Below are 19,676 nucleotides of genomic sequence, written 5' to 3' on the forward strand. Positions count from 1 at the left end.
TTCTATCTACAATGGCCCTAATTTGTCATTGTGGTTTAACAATACTGTAGACATTTTTTGTAACAGAAAAAAAACTAAGTGGAAAAAAATCTCAGTATGTGATTGAGGTGTAATTCAACATGATTCCTCAAATCATAGCAGATTCAATATAAACTCACTTCAAATTGTTATATTTTTCTTTTAGTAAGCAGCAGAACAGAGGAAATACAGCATTATCCCAAAACCTGGAGAGATCAGGTTTAGATCCGCTTAACTAGACAATTATAAGAGAAAATCAAGTCAAAACTCAGCAGACATGAAGATGTAAACTTGAGAACAGAGGTGAACGCTCATCCATGTTCTGGCAGTGACACTGTGATTGGACAGTCCAGATAAAAACAAAGGGCTTCGTTTCTCGCAGCTGCAGCCCGTTAGCGATGACAGACTTGGCAGCTGACGTGGAGTCGGCTCACAGGTTTTCGTTGGTGTCGTGTTGGCACCGGCCGTCGGTTACAGTGTTCAGGAAGGGCAGCTCATCGCCACAGCCTTGAAGCTTCAGAACCCGACTGTTCAGATCCAAGCAGCACTGAGGGAGGATCCACATGGTGAGACATAATTACTGCTCTAAATAATTTAAACAGGCTGCCAGCTTGACTTCAGGAGGCTAATCCAAGGCCTGTTGAAAGGGGTCGTTATAAATCATCCAGGAGCTGTTTTTAAGCAAATTTTCCACTAATATTGATGAAAAAGTATTAGTTAAATTGATGGATTATTTCACTTATATGTTTCAAAAGTGAAATAAGTACTATTTCATCAATATTAATTATTTACTTACAATAAGCTCCTGTAACTCACTGAAAAATTACTTGTAAGTCAGTAAACTTGATGTAAGACAAAACTAAGACATTTGTGTTAGAAACTAGATGAAAAAAATACTTGAGATTTTGCGTTTTTGTATTGTAACTTCTATTTTTTGAGTTATAAATTTCAAAAACACAAAATTTTACCAAGTATTATAATCTAGTTTCTAGTGCAAGTCTTAGTTTTGCCATATTTCAAGTGCATTAATTATTACTTAAAGGAAGATTTGGGAGCTCGTTTACAATCAATAACTGATGAAAACGTTCGAGCTCCACCGGCAGATTACAGTATTTTTCATCAATATTATAGAATTATTGACTTAAAACAAACTTCTATCTTGGTAAAAAGTTACTTGTAAGTTAGTTTTGTTTCATTTCAAGTGTACTAGGCGTATTTTTCAAAGGTCCGCCAGGGGGCGCTGTGAGGGCCTCAGAAAGCGAAGATGAGAAAGTACAAATTAATCTGTTATTCAGTCATGTTTTTTCCAAATAAAATATGTTAAAATAATTGCTTTAAATGCTATTTCTGTTTTTCAGCTGATTGTTTTTTTTAGCTATAAATATGAAAGTTTTTACAAAACACAGACAAAAGTTCCCGACTGTGGAGGATACTACTGCAAAAAAAAAAAAATAAAAATACATATTATATATGATATATGACATATTTTCTTATCAAAGAAGGGGATTGTGATAAAAAATTGTATTATCTGGTAATAAATAAAAGTTTCTGCCACAGAACTTATGGCCGTCTAAAATCCAAATCTATGAAGCAGCATTTATGTTAAATGAATGTAATAATTATTGAATAGTGAAAGAAAAACACTGTAAAAGTTGATATTCCTTAACATTCCCTGTTAGTTTACACCCAGAGGTTAAAGCTCTTTGTCAGGATTCTGTTGTAAAGTAGATGATGATCCTTCAGCAACAGACTGATTAAAGTCAAATGAAATCAATTACTTTTTGGGTTTTATTCAGTCACCAGTTGCACTGATGCAGGATTTGCTTTCTTTCACCAGGCCTGTGAGGATGTGATATAACTTTCACTTTGAAATGTAATTATTTTCCAGTGACTTGACATTATGATCTATGAGAGAAGCAGCGATATTTTTACAGCTACACACTTAAACAACATTCTAATTAGACTTCTTATACTTCAGGCCTCTAATCATAGTTAATTAGATTTTCATTAAAAAAAAGCCAGAGGGTAAAATCACCGTCCATGAAACGCTCCAACTGAATCCAAGTTCACATTATTTTCACACCATGAACTTACTTTATCTGCTTTTCCGTCCTACCGCCATTTTTAACATTTTTCTGTTTTTCCCATTTAGCAATTTAGCTTCAAACTGGACTACTTTTTTGGACCATTATCCACCAAGTATTAAAATAAAAAGTGAACCTTACTTTCAGTTCCAGCAGCGTCTGCAGACCCAGGCACAGTTCAGACGCCTCATCCTCTAAAAGTGGAGAGAAGAAAAGATAAGAGCAGAGAAAATAAAACGTATTATAGAAATGCTTTATGGAAGCAATTTAACCACCTTATCTGAACATGCATAAATTAGACTGAAGCTCTACAAAAATATTCCTTTGTGTGATAATGAGAGCTGTTAAGCTTGTACTTGTGAGGTTGGGTGTTGGTGTTGTATCATAAAAACTTAATATCTGTGGGTATGGGGTTGAATTTTTTGCTTGAATTATCCGTTTTTCACTGGTTAGAATGATTTAAGTCCATACAGCGTGGCTTCATTTAGCTTCATTTAGACCATTTAGGATCTGTCTTGTATCCACTGAGTTAGGCATATAAGAATTTAAATAAAAAGAATTATACAGACATTTTACTACAATAAAGTTGGATTTCTGATTATTTTGCGCTGACAATCATAAAATTAATAACGCCTTGGATCCAAATGGTTGACTTATTTTAGGCTTAAAAACGTATCATTATATAAGCGTTTCATATCAGTCGATGTTGATAATTATTGATTAGTTTTGTGTTTTCAATATCTGAAATATTGCCAAACCGAAGGCTGTAGCTTTTCCTGTTTTATCCACAATTTTCAATCCACACAGTTTTTTATGTTTAAGCAGTTATGAGGCGAAACCTTAAACTGCTGCTGCACACGATACTAATAGGTTGTTGCTAGGTAACCAAAGAATGAGTGAGGGAGTTGTTGCTAGGTAACCAAAGAGTGAGTGAGGGAGTTGTTGCTAGGTAACCAAAGAGTGAGTCAGAGTGGCTAAAGCTGTACGGTTCTGGATTGGAGTAAAACAATATTATTGGATATTCTATCAGATGTATTATCTACTGATATTGATCACATGTTTATTGTGATTATATATTATTCATTTATTGATAGTATGGCTTCAATGAAAATTCAAAAATACTTTATTAATCCCAAAGGGAAATTAAATTATTCAGAAATTATGGGTCAGAGAGGCCTAGTTGTACGTCCTGGTCGGTTTTTATGTTATGTTTGCTCTTTGTATTTACTTTAGCTCTTTTTGTTATTAAAATTTGATTGATCTGAAACGTTTGACTGTTTTAAAATGGCAGAAATGGATTACATGTGTAAAGGCACAAATACTTTCTCAGAGAAAATATGTTTTAATTTAAAAAAAAAATCTAAACAAATAAGTTCAAAAATAAAAAATCACATTCAAATCCTTAAAATGTTCCCAAGTTGCTTTACATCGGTTTTATAACAATGTCCTTACCTTTCACATATGCTGAACACTGGATAGTCTGTCTGCCCAGCTGTAGCTGCAGACCAGTCACTGAACTGGTAGCACCGCATGGTGAACTGTCCTTAATGGGAACCAGTCTGAGAAGACAGACACACTCTGTGATCCTCACAGTACCTTCAATAATTAACATGTTTACCTGGTTGATGTTGCTACCTTCCAAATGCAGCTTTCATTTTTAATTTAGCTCATTTGTCTAAAGGAGAAAGAAAAATTTCACATTGTTTTAGCTGTCTATTCCAGTAGAATCTTAAGATTTTAAAAATGGAACTGTTTTTTCTTCATAACTTGACAACATGGTGATATTATTGAAAATAAGTGGTCACTTTTACAAACATGTTTTGGTTTAAGATAATGGCCAACTTGGAGATGTGGCTTTAACTGAGGACAAACCCCAAGGCTGTCAGAGGCTACAACCAGGACAAGAGTTTACACAGCATAAAGTTTCTCAGGTAAGAAATTACTTACTTTTAACAAATTTTATACTCTTTGTATAAAATATGTTCATACACTACAAAAACACAAAATTTCACCAAGTATTTTTGGTCTGGTTTGTAGTGCAAATATCTTAGTACACTTGAAATATTACAAAACTAACTTAAAAGTAACTCTCCATGCAAAAATGGGACTTGTTTTAAGTCAATAATTCCTTAATTTTGATTTTAAAAAGTATTTCCACTGACAGATTATTTCACTTATAACATGGGAGAAATGTCTTGTGATAAATTGAATAATCTGTCAGTGGAACAGAAGTTTTTCATCACTAATAAGAATTTATTGATTTTAAACAAGCTGATATCTTGCTGAAACGTTATTTGAAAGCTAGTACATTTGAAATGTGATTAACATATTTGCACTAGAAACTACACAAAAATTACACAAAGACTTAGTGTTTTTGCAGAACACTTGAAGACTACCACTATGCATTATGGTTAATTACAGCCAGACTATAGTGATTGCTAGTTTGAGTGCCTGTTTAATAAGTCTCCAGTTTCCTGCCTGTTGGACAATATTTAATGAAATATTCCCCTTAGCAATTTAAAATTAATATGTTTTATATATTTCTCAATTTTGTAAATGTATATTAAATAAGCCATCATAAAATTAAATCATTACTGAAGATAAGAACTGATTAAAATTGATGCAGTCCATTTAAATACAATTCCTTTTAATGCTTTAAAGTCTCTTTTATTAGAACTTTATCTTTGTTGGCAGTTAGTTTGTCTGGTTATAGAAACAGTCAGGAATACATTGAGAGCGGTGCGTTTTTGTTGTGTTGAGCTGGATGTTTCTTACCCCAGCCTCTGGCAGCAGGAGGTGGAGATGTGGTTGTGTAGGCTGCCAGTGTTGATGGATGCCTTCACTTCAGTTTCGCAGCACTGAGAAGAGACGAGAGGAGGGGATTTTGGTGTCATAGTGAGATTTTCCAATTTGCAATGATTCTGCACGCAAGGAAAAAGTTTGTCACAGCGGCACATAAGTATAGCTTTAGGGAGTTTTTAAAGGCTGATCTTCTCTCTTTTACACAAATCTGTCTGGCTGCAATGTGCCTATAAAACTGCCAAGCTGAAAAATAAAATCCAGAAACAAAACAAACACTGTTGGTGGAGAATTCCCTGTCCAGGGTTTAATGTTGCTGCGACTTGGTTTGCATCGATTCTGTGCAGCTGTTAAGCAGGTCAAGTTAAAATAAAACTAACCTCCTGTATGTTATAGATCCGGAAATGCCGCGCATGCGCACAATGCTGGAAAATGAAAATTCTTTTACGTGCCATAGCTGTAGAAAAATTCCGTTAACTAAATAAAACCTGGGGATGTCGGCACTATTGATTTAGTGTTATGCGCCACAGGAAATTGGAAAATAACGCAACTCAAAACCACTTTTTTTTTTCTCTCTCGTACTCTGTCTGTTACGCTACACGGAGACTCGTTGCCATAGCAACTGACAACGTCACTTTATGTTTCATGATTCGACACCAAAAAACATTCAAACATTTCTCACACAAAGAACAACACATTCAGTCCGTTACCATCTGTTATAGTATTATGTTTTAAGACTTGGTGTTTGTTTTGCGATTATTAAGTGAACGCTGTGGTAGATTAGCTACCGCTGTTATTAGCTAAGCTAACACTGCGGTGACAGATTAGCTAATTTAAATGCTTGCTTTTAACAGGTGTTCTGTTATTACATCTGTTTGTCAACTACGTCCCTCGCTATTTTTTCTTAAACTTTTTCCTCACCTTGTTATGTAGTTGTCAAGCACTGAGTCCCCTTTTCTTTTATACAGCAGGCGTGCATTTAAGATTTACATGCGGTATTGACAGTTTAACAGCTAAAACCAATGGTAGTCATCGTTAGCTAGCAGCTATGAAGTCACTCTGCTTCTGTGTTCTATTTTAAGGATGTTTTGGGATGTTTAGCTTAAATATTAAGTCTCATATTGCTAACAGGAGATGCTGATTCATAAGTCTGCTGAATGCACTTTGAATTTTCCTGTTTATACACCACCAACCATGAAATATTAACCAAGTGAGTCATATGTGCACATTTAATAAATTGCAAACCACAGTACAGTGAAGTGAAAACCTAGTGTTGATTTTTTGTGTATGCCATGCCACAAATCTTAATCATGTCTTTGAATAAGAATAACATTAAATTCTCGTCCCACGACCAATTCTCTTGCGTCTATTACAACCATTTCTCTCATACAATTAGATGAAATTACTGTGAAATGTGGTAATAATAGATAATTATCAGCCAGTCCTGTATTCTCTATTAGTTCTAGAGCTATTTAATGAGTTTCATCTTTGATTTAATCTCTCAGCTTTCATCAGAATCCACTCTGAAAACATAATGTGTCCTGGCTGAACCTCGCTAGGAAAGGCATTAGTTTTTCACATTGAAAATTTATAAGATTATGATGTGCTGATCTCTATTTCTAAATGGCTTTCTTTTTGAGTTATGTTCAAATATTGCTGCATATTATTACAATTATTGCTTTCTCAAGGCTTACATTTTGTAGTTATGACTGAATAATTTATTTAGATAGTGTTTTTTACATTCTCACAAAGGACTGCATCCAGTAAAATATAGATATCATAAACATAATGGGACATAAAAAACATTGATATGTAGATAATAAAATAAAATACAAACACATACGATGATGGATATAAAAACACTTGAGTCCCAAACAATAGGCAACTACCAAACTAAATAAATGGTTCTTTAGCCTTTTCTTTTTAAAAAACAGAATAAAATTAATCACAACCTCCTAACAGAAACCCATTCAAAGAGTCTGTGCAGTTTTGTTTAGATCATTTTAAATTAATTTCACTAAACTGCAAAAATATTTTCATTAAAATGTTTTAAACTGGGGCACCAACAACCTGGTAAAGTCATAAGGTGAACAGCTGCATTATGCTACAGTAGTAAAGTAAAAACAAAAAATATTAAGACGTTTTTGGTCAAAGAAAACGCAAATTGAAACTAAATCTGATCTATTCATGTTTTGTTATTCAATAAATGGCAAAAACAAATTTAAAATGATGAATTCTGGTTTTAGAAAAGCTAAAAGATTTGTGTGCTAGCTTTCTAGCCTAGCTTAACTGAACTAGCTTTCTTCAACTAGCTTAACTGAGCTAGTTTAGCTTTTCTGGGGCAAAGTTTGACCACTCTGAATCACTGTAACATCCTATGTCCAAATTTAAACCCTAGAGTAGTAATAATTTTTCTCAAATTATAGCTTTTTTTCAAAATCAATATGTTCTCCACCTCATCGTTCTGAAATCTCATTGTATTTTTTGCCTTTCGCTTCTTTTTTTAAATCAAGTATCTTCATACAACACCAAGAAAAAAATTCATTGATCACATAGCTTTTGTCGTTCTCATAGATTTTCTCAAGGTGAGGTGTTGGAGTAGCAGCTTCAACAGGCAGCCTTGCCTATTTTCACTGACTTTTATTTTGTTCTTTCTTTTCACAGTTCCTCTGCTGCCTGCAAGACATTTCAATGTGCTTCTTTCTGTAGTGCAGCAGACTGGAATGGTTTATGCTAAGTGTTTTGTCTGAGGTCCTTCCTCAGAAACCTTTAAGTTGGTGTCAGTAGAGGGACATTAAAGGAAGAGTTTGGGATGTAAACGCAGCATATGGCGGCTCTGCAGGCTTGTGAGATAAGCAGTGGGGTGACGCCACCCCCACACAGTGCATAATTTAGATATTTTCCAGGATAATCTACAAATGGCTCTCAGCTGTATGGACTATTTTTATCTTTTATAAAGTCTCATATAAACTACAACTCTAGCATCAGTTTAATACTGTTAGCTGTTCAATATTTTAGGAAACTGTAGAGCTGCTGTTCTTTATAAATATTAAAGAACGCTTAATCTTTGAAAGGGCGAACTGGCATTTTGAAAACATTACTTAAAACGGTCTCAATTATTGAGCTCATTTTTAATTTATTATCTGAATCAGTAGATCAGTTAATCCACTGATTAACTGATCAGTAGATCAGTTAATCTACTGATTCATTCCTTATTTTGATGCATTTATTGTGAATTTTATTTTATGTATTTTCATTTATCATCATGATACATTTCAGTCAGAATTATGTGTATTTTACCATTTTCTTCACTTTGTCCCACAAAAGCATCGATAAATATCAATACTTCAAAATATGATTAAATGCAGTTACAGTGTGCCACTTAGTGATTTAAATCACAGTTTTTAATTTTATTTTTTTTAAAGAATCCCATTTCAAATTTGTGGAGCTACGAATGTAGTCAGTCGAACAATTACCTAAGAAATAAGTTGCTTTTTAAAAAAAAATCATAATCACAATAGTACCACAAAATATTGCAATAAAACTCTAAATCCTTATTACCCACTCATCTATTTACTGTTAAAATTTGACTTTCTCTCTCTTTTTTTATGTTATAAATCTCAGTTTTGTTGTTTTATGCAAAGATCTTCAAAAAGTCATCTTCTGTCATATTTATTGACCCTTCTCTGCCGGTCATAAATCGATACTTTATCCACTTCACCAAAGACAATCTGCCACCCTGGTGGAAATGAGCACAGTGAGTTTCTTGTGGTTCTGCTCGCTCTGCACGGACCAAGATGGCCGCCCTGTTCTTATCAGCAGACACAGAAACCTGCTCTTTGTTCTGAGTCCTGCTGCCTCTGAAATCCCTGATGCTTTAAAAATAGCCCCTGAATGAGTAACACAAGAAGCCTGAGCTGTTAATGAGTTGATGATAAAACCCAGAATGCTGAATGTGCTGGAAAATAGGATTATTTTAAATATTAACAGCATTCAGTGATTCATTATTTAAACACCACTGAGAACAGGAGATGTTTGATCTTAGCATTGATTTCTTTCAAAGATCAAAATAGGCAAATATTAGCTGTTTTTGCCGCTGGTTAAATTTTAAATGAGATACTTTTGGACTAAAGTCTCACTGCACTCTTTGTTTTCATAAAGATTTAAACTATAAAAATGTCATACTTCTATATGTGTTTATTTCTAATTAAATTACCTTGATCTCTTCCAATATAGGGGAAATATTTGTGAGAAAACAGATGATGTCTGCTTTTAGTTCTGTTCAATTTATCTTAGATTTAACAGATAATCTGGGGAATTTAATCCCAATCTGAGACATTAAGCAATGATTATGGTAGATAGAAAAAAAGAGTACATTTCCACATAAGAAGTCAAAACGTTTGAGACTACTTTAAAAAGTTCTGTAAAAACTGGAAAATTTGAGTTTGAAAAGTCCCAAAATTTTGAGAATGATCTCATACATTTTTGAGGTTGAAAAGTCAAAAATTTACTACAATAAAATTCAGAAAGTGAGTTTAATCTCAGACATTTCTTCGTTTTAAATGTCAGAAACTCAGAAACATCCAAGTTTTGTTTCTTGAAAATCTTTGACTTTTTGTTTTTTCTTGAAAATTTTAGATTTTTTGGTGGAAATTTCCTCATTTTGTCTATAAGCAGTGGCTCTAATATCCTGCCTTGGATCTAAACTTGAGTTCAGTGAACAAAATTTGTTGGTAACAAATGTACTGACCTTTTATTTTGCCCTGAAGCCCCATTAGTTTTGCTTTAAACCACAGTCTGTTTGTGTTTAAGCTCTGCTGCAGTAAATGTTATACTTTCACCCACGGTAGACCTGTTTGGACTTTCAGTCTGTGTGACTCACTTATCTGTGGTTCTGATCCAGTCTGAAAGCTGCTGGTCCTGCAGAGCTTTTCATTCGTTCTCAGGTGAAAATGAGCTCCAAGTTATGAGTCACAGGAGCACAATGGAGCTCGTCTCCTTTTGTTTTCAGTTTGCTTGCAGATATACGTGGGTGAATAAAATGAAAAACTGCAGGCGGACTGTTTTACAGTGCGTGGTACCTTGCATTGAATAATTAAAGCTGTGAGTCGGGTCGAGCTGTCCGTGCTCTCCGGCTTCTCGGCTGAGTGTCTGGCTCCGGCCTCGCTGTTATCGTCCTCCTCGTCTGATCGGAGGCTCCTCTCGCTCTCCTCCAGAGACTCCCTCTCCTCGGTGGAGTCGTCTGCTGTGCTCTCGCTCCTCTCCTCGGTGTCCGTAGGTCCGTCCTTGGTGTCGGCCAACGGCGAGCGAACCCTGGCGGTGGCGTCCCGGGCCTCGCCTCGGAGCCGCGTGATGTTTCCCTCCAGCAGGCGCCGCTGGACGATGCTGTGAGGTTGCTAAAAAGACAAACAGAGATGTAAATGTTGAGATGGTAAATGAAAAAGTCTCTACTGATTCTAAAAACAACTCAAGCACTTGAAAAACCCATCTAGCCGTTTTTTTTTAGCATTAACTTAAAGTTTTTTTGGGTGTCACCTTCGGAATATGACGTCACAAATCGCTTAGTAACCACAGCCAAGCCCAGCTTGTTACCTAGCAACCCCAGCCAAGCCCGTCTCCTAGCAACCCAAACAGAACTCCAGCCCATGCTGGAAAAGACAAATCTAGTGTTTTGTTGACGATTTATCATCCAGAAACCACTTTCTTGTTGGTTGTGCAGGAGGCTCTACTAATGCTTTTCAAAGATGTACCGTAGCATAATTGCAGATCTGTGTGCAGCCATTTTCACCTGCGAGCGTAAACGTTGAGTTGGGGGGCGTGGCCAACAGCAGCTTATTTGAATTTAAAGTGACAAGACGCCCTAAAGCAGCTCAAAGTTGGTAGAAATGATCAGACTAAAATCTAATTGTCTAAGAATGATTTTCTGCAAAAAGAAAAGTTCAACATGTTTTGTGTAGATCATAGATCTAGCCTAAGCTGTTCAAAAAAGCACAATGGGTTGCCTTTAACTAGTAGAATGTCTTTTTTTTTTTTTTTTACTTTTCCATAAACTCTCAATTTGCAACTGTAGCCTTTCAATAAACTGACATTTGACCTCTGAAGAAGGAAGTGTTGATTTGGCATAGTCGGCCATTTTGTTGTAGCATATGTTAATATAAGACCAATTTACAGCTGAAATAAGTCATGAAAATAAGCTAAATATGCATATAAAAGCTCTCTACTGTGAAAAGATATCTGGGAGGCATTTATTCAGACAAACCTTGAACTATAAAGGCTTCAAGGTGTTGTGACAAAGCTCTTTTTATCCCTTAATCCACCTGTCTGGAGTAACATTTACTTTTTCAGCACATGTTTGGTGTTTTGTGTCAGATTCAAACCAACATGGCTCTCTGTTCACCATCATATTAGCAGAAAATTTTATTTAGGCAGCCTGTTGCTCCGTAATCTCATTGCTTTTCCAGACCTGCAGAGTTATTAGCTGAAAGCTTTCCGTCTTTTTCAAGGGTTCCCTGAACATTCAAACCACCAGAACACTGGATTGTTTTTGTCTTTTTTACTCACTAAACCTTTAAATAATCATTTAAAACTTTCGTCAAACAATTCAAAATAGATCAACGTAAAGGTTCAGAAATCTAAACTTGTATCATCTCTGATTTTAATTAGAACATAGTTTTAAAGTGAAATTAGAAGATCATTTTCATTCTTCCATTCACCTGTCCGTCCGTCCAACCATCCATCTGTTCATCCATCCGTTTATTAATCCATCCATTCAGCCATTCATCTCTCCATCCATTCGTCCTTCTTTCTCCATCTCTCCCTCCTTCTGGTTGTCCTCTCTCTCTACATTAGTTTTTCTTTCCATCCATTGAAAGTTGAATCAGGAACAATGTGGACCGTTTACATGAACAACTCTGAATGTTGGGATCATTATTTGAATCAACAGTTAAAAACAGACCTGAACCAGTTTAATTCTGCAGAGTTAGAGGTAAAAGTGTTTGTCACCAGGACAGAAAACTACAAGCAGCATCTCATTAAAAAAAATTAAACAGACAAAAAAAATATGTAATTATTAGACAGAAACGGGAGTAAACATGGATTAGTTTGAGCAATAAACTGAATGATCCTTCACTAAATATTGCCGTAATCCAATCAGTGGTTTGAAATGTCTCTATGTCGTCCTTTTGTCCTCCACCTCTTTTTATTGCAGTAACCAGCCTGCAGCTATTACACCTTTAGAGGAAGTGCTCTGTTTGTCCGCAGCCTGTTCCCAAACATAAAAACAGCCATTCCTGCCCTTCATCTCATGGGAGCTCCAGCTATCAGCACAAGGTGTTTTTGAGAATCAGCTCCAACACGTCTGATTGGACTTTTGATTAATTATCTGCATAATTGTGCAATCAGTTGAGCAATTTGTTGTTGTCCAGCTTTTAAACCCATTAAGTCTCAGGATATGTGCAAACGTAGGAAGAATTATAAACACTGAACCTGTTGTTTTTCTTTAACACCAGTGATTATTTTAGTTTTTTTTGCTCTGATTAACAAGCATGCTGATATGATCTGGTTTGCTGTTAAAATATTCCTGACTGGAATTTGAATTAGACCCAGAGCATTTCATGGAAACCAAATTAACATGGCCATGTTTTGGCAGACATCAATTTACCTTGTTGGCATTTATAAACAATAAAATTGGGTGAATAAAATGAGGTTTCTGCGTTAGCTTGTTGTTTTTCAGCAACACTCCAGCAGGTAATCACCTCCAAGGTCACAGAGTTCGATTTGGCCTTTTGTCGGCTCTCCAGCTGGTTCTGAGCAGCTGCTGCTGATGCCCTCGTCTCGTCTTTACACCTCTCCTCTTGTCCCACGTCATTACTGAACCAACTTGACACTTTACCCATTTTTATCTCTGATTCTCAACTTGTTCCACTTATTTTTTCCTCATTTAGTCCTGATATTAGAATGCTTTATCATTTTTTGCCTTTTTTTTGTTCACTGAAAAAAGAAAACAGGTGATCCAATGTTAAATATAATTGGGTTAATTAATTAAGTAATCAAATTAAGTTGTCATGCTAAACAAAAGGAAAATAAAGTGATTATTCATTTAATTAATTTGTAGCTCCTTTTCAATTTACTGCTCTAACTTATTTTATTCTTTCAATCCCTTACAAAAAATATTTCTAAATGACAGATTTTTAACAAACAGTAAAATACGAGAGTAAAGTTTTGCTAAAAAACATTAGAAATTTTGAGATTAATATCAAAAATAAAAATAAATTTTTTTTGAGTTCAATAGAATTTTTTGAGAAAAAATAAAATTTTGAATTTAAGAGAAATTTTGGGGGGGAAAAACAAAAATTTTGAGTTCAATAGAAATTTTCAAGAAAAAAAATGAAATTTCGAATTTACTAGAAATTTTCAAGAAAAAATAAAAATTTTAATTTACTAGAAATTTTCAAGAAAAATCTAAATTTCTGAGTTTCAAAAGTCAAACATTTTTGACCTTTGAAACTCAGAAATTTAGAAGATTACAAGGAAACGTAAAAGTAAACCAAAAGATTTGACCCAGGTCACGAAGTTTAAAAGACGGTTATCCTGGAAACCGACCAAATGTATAAACTATTGAATATGAAAAAGTTACAAAACTTTTCAAATAAATGTTCTCAATAAGTTTAGTAAATACATTTAGTAAACAGAAATACTTTTGGTAATTAGTCCAACAAAGTTTAAACAAGTAAAGTTTGGCCAGACAGTGAAGAATAAAATATATTTTTATTCAATGAATATAAATTTCTGGTTCCAGTTGTGTGTGGAGATGCAGAATATGAATCATAACATGGAGAAAAGGCTGAAAAGATCAGATAAAAATGTCGATCTAATGAAAGGAGCTCCTCTGAGTGTTTTCACCTTTTCTTCCGGCTGCCAGGTTCCTCTTTATTAATTTGCATTTCAGTTCAACTCTTTGCCCCTCTGGAGTTTTCCAGCATCCATTAAGAAGTCTCTTAGACTCATTTACAAGTTTTATTTGGAATAGATTTTTATACTTGACTAAGAAAGTATACCGTAGTTTCTCAAAACACATTTTGTCACCTTTTAAACAGAATTCTCTCTTCTTTAAGGATTGACGCCCAGAAAGCTCTAATTGGAGAAATTTGTTAAACGTCTGATGATTGAAATTAGCCATAAGCTAACAAACATTAAATTTAACCATTATCAGCTGAACATGACACTCCCACTTCTTATGGACTCACTAATATAAACACACACACCTTTAAACCTTCTGTTTGCCGTCCCATCAGCATAGCTTTGGTTTTCCTTTGTTTTGCCAGAAACTCACAGATACAAGATACTGAAATTTGATCTCGTCTTAAAAAAAGAGGCTAAAATTTTCACTTTCTGCACGTTTTGGGCATTTTTATAAAATCAATATAAATCTCACTGTTCTTTATGTAATTCTGGGTTTAGGGGGGTTAAAGTGGACACACCCAGTAGCTGCTGACATATTAGCAGCTGTTCATGTTTGAAAGCAACTTGAAAGTTTTAAAACTCTGGCTACATCTTCTGTTCTTTGATTTTTATTGATTTTTTTATGACATTACTAAGTGAATTTTTATCATGAAAATATTTAATTTTTTTTTTGAGCTACTTTTTATTAACGTGGATTGATTGACCTACATCTTCAGTTAATTCTTAAGACCGAACAAAATGCCTGAAAAATCTAACACGATTATAAGCGTTTCAAATTAATTAATTGATAATTATTGATTAGTTTTTTGTTTTAAATGTCTAAAATACCACCAAACTGTTGCTGCTGTTTATTTTTAAGCAGTTATGAGGCACAGTGACAAAACTTTAAAGTGCTGCTGCGCAAGTTACTCAACAGGTTGTTGCTAGGTAACCAAAGAATGAGTGAGTTGCTAGGTAACCAAAGAGTGAGTAAAATTAATTCCACCAACTTTGCTTAGATTGAGCAACTAAAGGGGTCCCTCTGCCTACATCTCCCAGAATGCTGTGTGGTTCTAGATCAGAGTTCAGTGAATATTAAATATTTTGTATCATCTATTGATATTTATCACACGTCTATTGCGATATATATTTATTATTTCTAGCATAAGAATTACACACAAAACTGTGATTTTAATTTGTGATGATCAAAATGTATTTAAATGCTTTTGTTTTCTTGTAATCTATACTGGGTCAGAATTGTAAAACCAAACTAAGTTGCAGAATATTCGTCAACTCTTTAGAGAATCGCCTAATTTTTTGGGATTAGTCCAAAATTTTCAAAAGTTGAGGTTGATCTATGCGCCTTTTTTAAACCTCATTTATCTTTTCAAAACATTTTTTTGATTTGTGTAACAATCATTGTGTAGTTGCAACACCCAACTGTGTCCAAGTTTAACAATCTAGCTTTTATTTTGAGGTGAAGTTAAAGGCAGTCGCTTTACTGTATCAGTCAGTAAAAACTCTCCACAGCATACTGCTGCCACCATCGTGCTGAACAGCTCGATGGCCCAGTCTTTGTCTCATGTTTATAAAATGGCTCATCAGACGTTTGGCTAGCATCCTAACCAGTTTCCCTTCGGTTTCCGTCAGATTGTTGCGATTTAAACCCAGCTGGGCCTTAAATAGGAAAATTATCTAAAACACACACCACCGCTGGTTCTGGAATTGAAAAACAGGCCGAAACTGAGCTTCTTAAATGGCAATTACCAAAATTACACAGTCAGGGGTTTTTAAAATTACCAGTGGAAGAAAACCAAACAGTTTTAATGCGATTAAATTTCAGTCATGATTGTTGCTGAGGCTTAGCGGCGGTTCAGACTCTAATATAAATGAAAACGGCCTACTAGGTCTGCTAAAGTGCTTCTATTATCCTCCACGGAAGAAAGCTAATATGATTGAGCGTAATGTCAGCTATTAGTGTTTTTCCATGTTTTCTGGTGGTTAGTCCTGACTGCTATGGAGCAAATTAGCTTAGCAGCAGCAGTGCTTTTCCACACAGCGGTTAATCATAACGTTACCGTTTGCTCCGAATTATCGGACGCAAGATTGACTTGTTCTGTTCGGTTTGATTACAGAGTTGAAAAGGGAACTGGTGGAAATGTCTGGAGAGAAACTGATGAAACGTAATCAAGAGGAGACGAAAAGAAACTGTAGCTGACCCAAGTTAACTAGAAAACTGTTGAAGCACAATATTTACTATCGTAAAAGTAAAAAGCAGACGTCCAAGAATTTACTGAAGTACTGAGTAACTGATCGAAACATCAATCATTAATACTTAAAAATATCAGGCAGACGAAATATATGTGGTAATGTTATAAAATTAACATAATTACAAAATGACAAGATCAGCCAAAAGATAATGTTTTACATATGATTTTCTTAAACTTGTGAGACTTAAACAAAAACTGCAGGTACATTTTTGGTTAATTTTTTCATTTAATTAGGTAGAATGTTCTGAAATTTTGCTCAAGTACGATAAATAAGATTACTCAAGTAAAGCATAATAAAAAATACTCCTAGAAGTATTTTGTTCTAACAGTAACTCACTAGTTACTACTCAACTCTTGGTACTTTTAACTTTATTTTGCCAGAAAGCCAAACAAGCCAGAAAAGCTTATTTTTATTTATATTTTTTGGTTATAAGTAGCTCCAAACATTAGTGTTTCACATTTTGGGCCAATAAAAAAAGAATACACTGTCTTAAAGTTTTGTGGTCAGTTGATTTACAATTGGTTGGTTTTGACAAACAAATTACTTAATGAAAAATCTGTTGTAAATATTTCTAAATAAGCACCACAAAATCTGTGATCTTCATTGCAGAACTTCAGACAATCGCAATGTGACCGATGTGAAAAGATGTTCTTTAATTTTAATAAATACCGATTTAGTGATGTATCAGCATTTTGTTAATGAGAATGAAAATGAGTTTGACGCCTCTGATTTACTCAAATCACCACAAACGTTTCTCCAAAAAGAAAATCAGCCTTTTTCCGACCTAAACAACTCGACATGATCCAAAATACATCCGAGGTTAAAATAAAACCTTCCGTCTCTTCAGTCAAGCCAGTTTCTTCTCCATCACAGGTGCAGAGAAATGTGACGCCTCCCAGCTTTCCTGTCGGTCTGAAAGCAGCTGGTCTAATTTTCTGCATCTTTTCAGTTTTGCATAACATCCACCCAGGATGATTCTCCACCGTTTTTATTTACCTTTAAATATCATCAGGTCAAGGCAACGTGTGAGAACAGAGATCATGACTCTAACGTCAGTTTTGTTGTTTACCTCTGAGATAATTTAATGTCTCTTGATGGAGAGTTATGATCAACAGCTGGAAGATTATTAGCATGATAGTAGTGAGCAGATGGCTCATTAATTTGCTCCTTATTTTGGCGGTTTTGAAAGCATCATATTGAATTATCTGCAGGTAACTAAGCCTAAGAAGTTATTAATCCATTAAAACAATCTTTTTCTCTTCTTTTGCCATTAGTTGTCATTCAATCCACATAAAAAAATCACCTTTTGTTAAGATCTGTGCTTTTATTTTGCCATCTGAAAAGGGCCAACGGTGACAGACTTGGAACGAGTTATTCTGCACATTTTCTGCAAGCTGTGGAGAGTCTCTTCACAAACTGTCAAGTGTGACAAATTCCCTCCCCGGTGACGCATCTCGACGTTCCGGCACATTTTCTCGCCTCGCTCAGCCGGCGGTTTGTTAGCAGACTGAGAGCATGAAAAGCTGCATCAATAACGCGCCGTCCTGATGTGTTTATGGCAGAGCAGCGCGACGCAAACAGCGGCTTGATGCGCAGAGCAAACCTGGCTGTGCAGAGCAGGGAGAGTCTGAAAACCCGATGCGTCACGTTTTCATGATTTTATGTCAGGATTTTTACATTTCATTCGTGTGTTTTTGTCTTTTTGCTGCAAATTATTTATGCTAGACAGAAATTAATTCACAACAAGGTGACATTTCTGTGGATCTGTGACATTTTTACACTTGACCCGGCATTTTTCCACAAATCTCTTTGCAGGAAAGCCTAAAGCAAAGTTATTGTAAGTTGGTCGCAATAAGCAATAAATCAATTAATCACATGATAAATTTAAACAACCTCAATCATTTCCATTTGAATAATTTATTGTTTTTCTCTCTTTTTCCACCAAAACCTGGATGACAAAAGTTGTCAGTCTGGTGTTTTGATCTCAACTAGGCTGTTTTTTGAAGGACAGTTTTGTTTATAGAGACTCATTATTCATTTTATTTATTTCTGTTGTTTTGTTTATTTATTTTGGATATTTAAAAATCTCTTCTTAAAGTTTATTAATCTCTGAAAATCTGTTCTTGCATTACATTGCTTGAAAATGGTCTCAAAACAGCAATATGATCGTTTATCGCAATAACTTCTGGGAGAATTTATTGTCAACAAAATTTATCGTGAACGCTCGGGGTTTATTACTCCTTGTACGACTTTATTCTCGTACGATTTCTCGTAATATTATGGTCTTATTCTTGTTTTATTCATTTTTTGTTGGCCTAGCCTCTCGTGATCATAATCCGGCCTAACAGGGATCGACTTTGGTCCTTGTGTTTTCTGTCCCTGCGTGTCCCGCTGCTGATTCGACTCATGTGCGTCCAGTGGCGACCTCTGCGCTCCAGCCAGTTCAAACCAGTCTCCCCAGCAGGTCAGCTCAGCACCAGGGCTGCTGCTCCTCCTCTTCATCTCTGTCTATTTGGTTCTGTGTCTCTCCCTCTGTGAGTCAGATTAGAGGCTGATTGCCATGTGGACTAATTATCTGACAGCAGCAGACTCATTTCTCTCCTCCATCAGCTTCCTAATGCCCTCTTTCTCATTCTGATGGACGTCTCCAGCAGCTGACGTCCCGCCGCAGCGATCAGGACGCCTCCTTTCCCCTCCATTTCCTGCTCTTTCTTCATCATAATAAACCCGTAATGTGTCTTCATCACGTGCCGACATCCCACTCCGCCGTATCTGTGACGACTAAATCTCTGGTGACAGAATAAACTGCTCATGTGGTTTCCAGCGGCGCTCTTCGGGGTTTATTTGATCCGCTTCCTGGAAGTATTTGCTGTCATTTTTTTTGCTCATACTTTGGGTCAATGATTCCCAAACTGCAAACGTTTTAATGAGCGTTGCGTTTGGCGCTGTGGTGACCTAATGCTTCTCAGTTTTGGCGACCGCTGGTTCAGATTATCATAGTTAAATAAAACTAACAAACTTAAACTGAGAAAACATTTTTAACTCGCATAAATAAAAACGGTATTTGATGATTGTACCAGCTATTTTTCCTTGATATTTATTGTGCTTCCTTTAATTTTTAGTTGCTATTGTGAGATGTGTGATATTATTATTATGGAAAGCTAAAGTGCGTTTATAAAACTAAAACATGTTCAAATTACAATATCCTTCGTTTTCATGTTTGAGTCTATTTATTAGACTTTTGAACTGTGACATTTCTTTATTTTTTTTTTAACTCCACACCAGTTTCCATCAAAATACATCAGTTCAACCCCCCCCTGGTGGCATTTAGGCTCGTCCGCAATTTGAGAGAAAACACCAGCTAACTGGATGCTCCACAATAATTTAATATATATTTAAATACTAACTTCTGTTGAAGATAAATGTATAAATAATCAAAATACTTTAATCTTTTTGAATTCTGCACCTAAAAAAATAACCAAAGTATGAAAAGGCTAAAACCATTATTTAACGAATATCTAATAAAAACTAGCTAACACTCAAAGCAAATTAAAACTACATAAA

At 35.3% G+C, this 19,676-nt stretch overlaps 1 protein-coding gene and 1 long non-coding RNA gene across 2 annotated transcripts in view; one reads left to right on the forward strand and one right to left on the reverse strand.

Moving 5' to 3' along the window:
- Positions 1-6: 6 nt before the first annotated feature.
- LOC106940390 (nuclear receptor-interacting protein 2-like) overlaps positions 7-19,676 on the reverse strand; it is a 31,353-nt gene continuing 11,683 nt past the window's right edge. Inside the window, exons 2-6 of the mRNA XM_015023124.1 lie at positions 9,983-10,297; positions 4,878-4,960; positions 3,555-3,661; positions 2,244-2,296; positions 7-565 (exon numbers count right to left, since the gene is read on the reverse strand). Of these exons, the coding sequence (XP_014878610.1) occupies positions 449-565; positions 2,244-2,296; positions 3,555-3,661; positions 4,878-4,960; positions 9,983-10,297 (675 nt within the window). The 3' untranslated portion in view covers positions 7-448. The remainder of the gene's footprint in view (positions 566-2,243; positions 2,297-3,554; positions 3,662-4,877; positions 4,961-9,982; positions 10,298-19,676) is intronic.
- The window catches only part of LOC106940391 (uncharacterized), a 31,641-nt gene continuing 12,464 nt past the window's right edge, over positions 500-19,676 (forward strand). Inside the window, exon 1 of the long non-coding RNA XR_001423080.1 lies at positions 500-584. This is a non-coding gene — a long non-coding RNA (uncharacterized LOC106940391). The remainder of the gene's footprint in view (positions 585-19,676) is intronic.

This window comes from Poecilia latipinna, unplaced genomic scaffold, assembly GCF_001443285.1.
Source record: "Poecilia latipinna isolate Pla-1442-1.1 unplaced genomic scaffold, P_latipinna-1.0 Scaffold3208, whole genome shotgun sequence".
Classification (NCBI taxonomy): domain Eukaryota; kingdom Metazoa; phylum Chordata; class Actinopteri; order Cyprinodontiformes; family Poeciliidae; genus Poecilia; species Poecilia latipinna.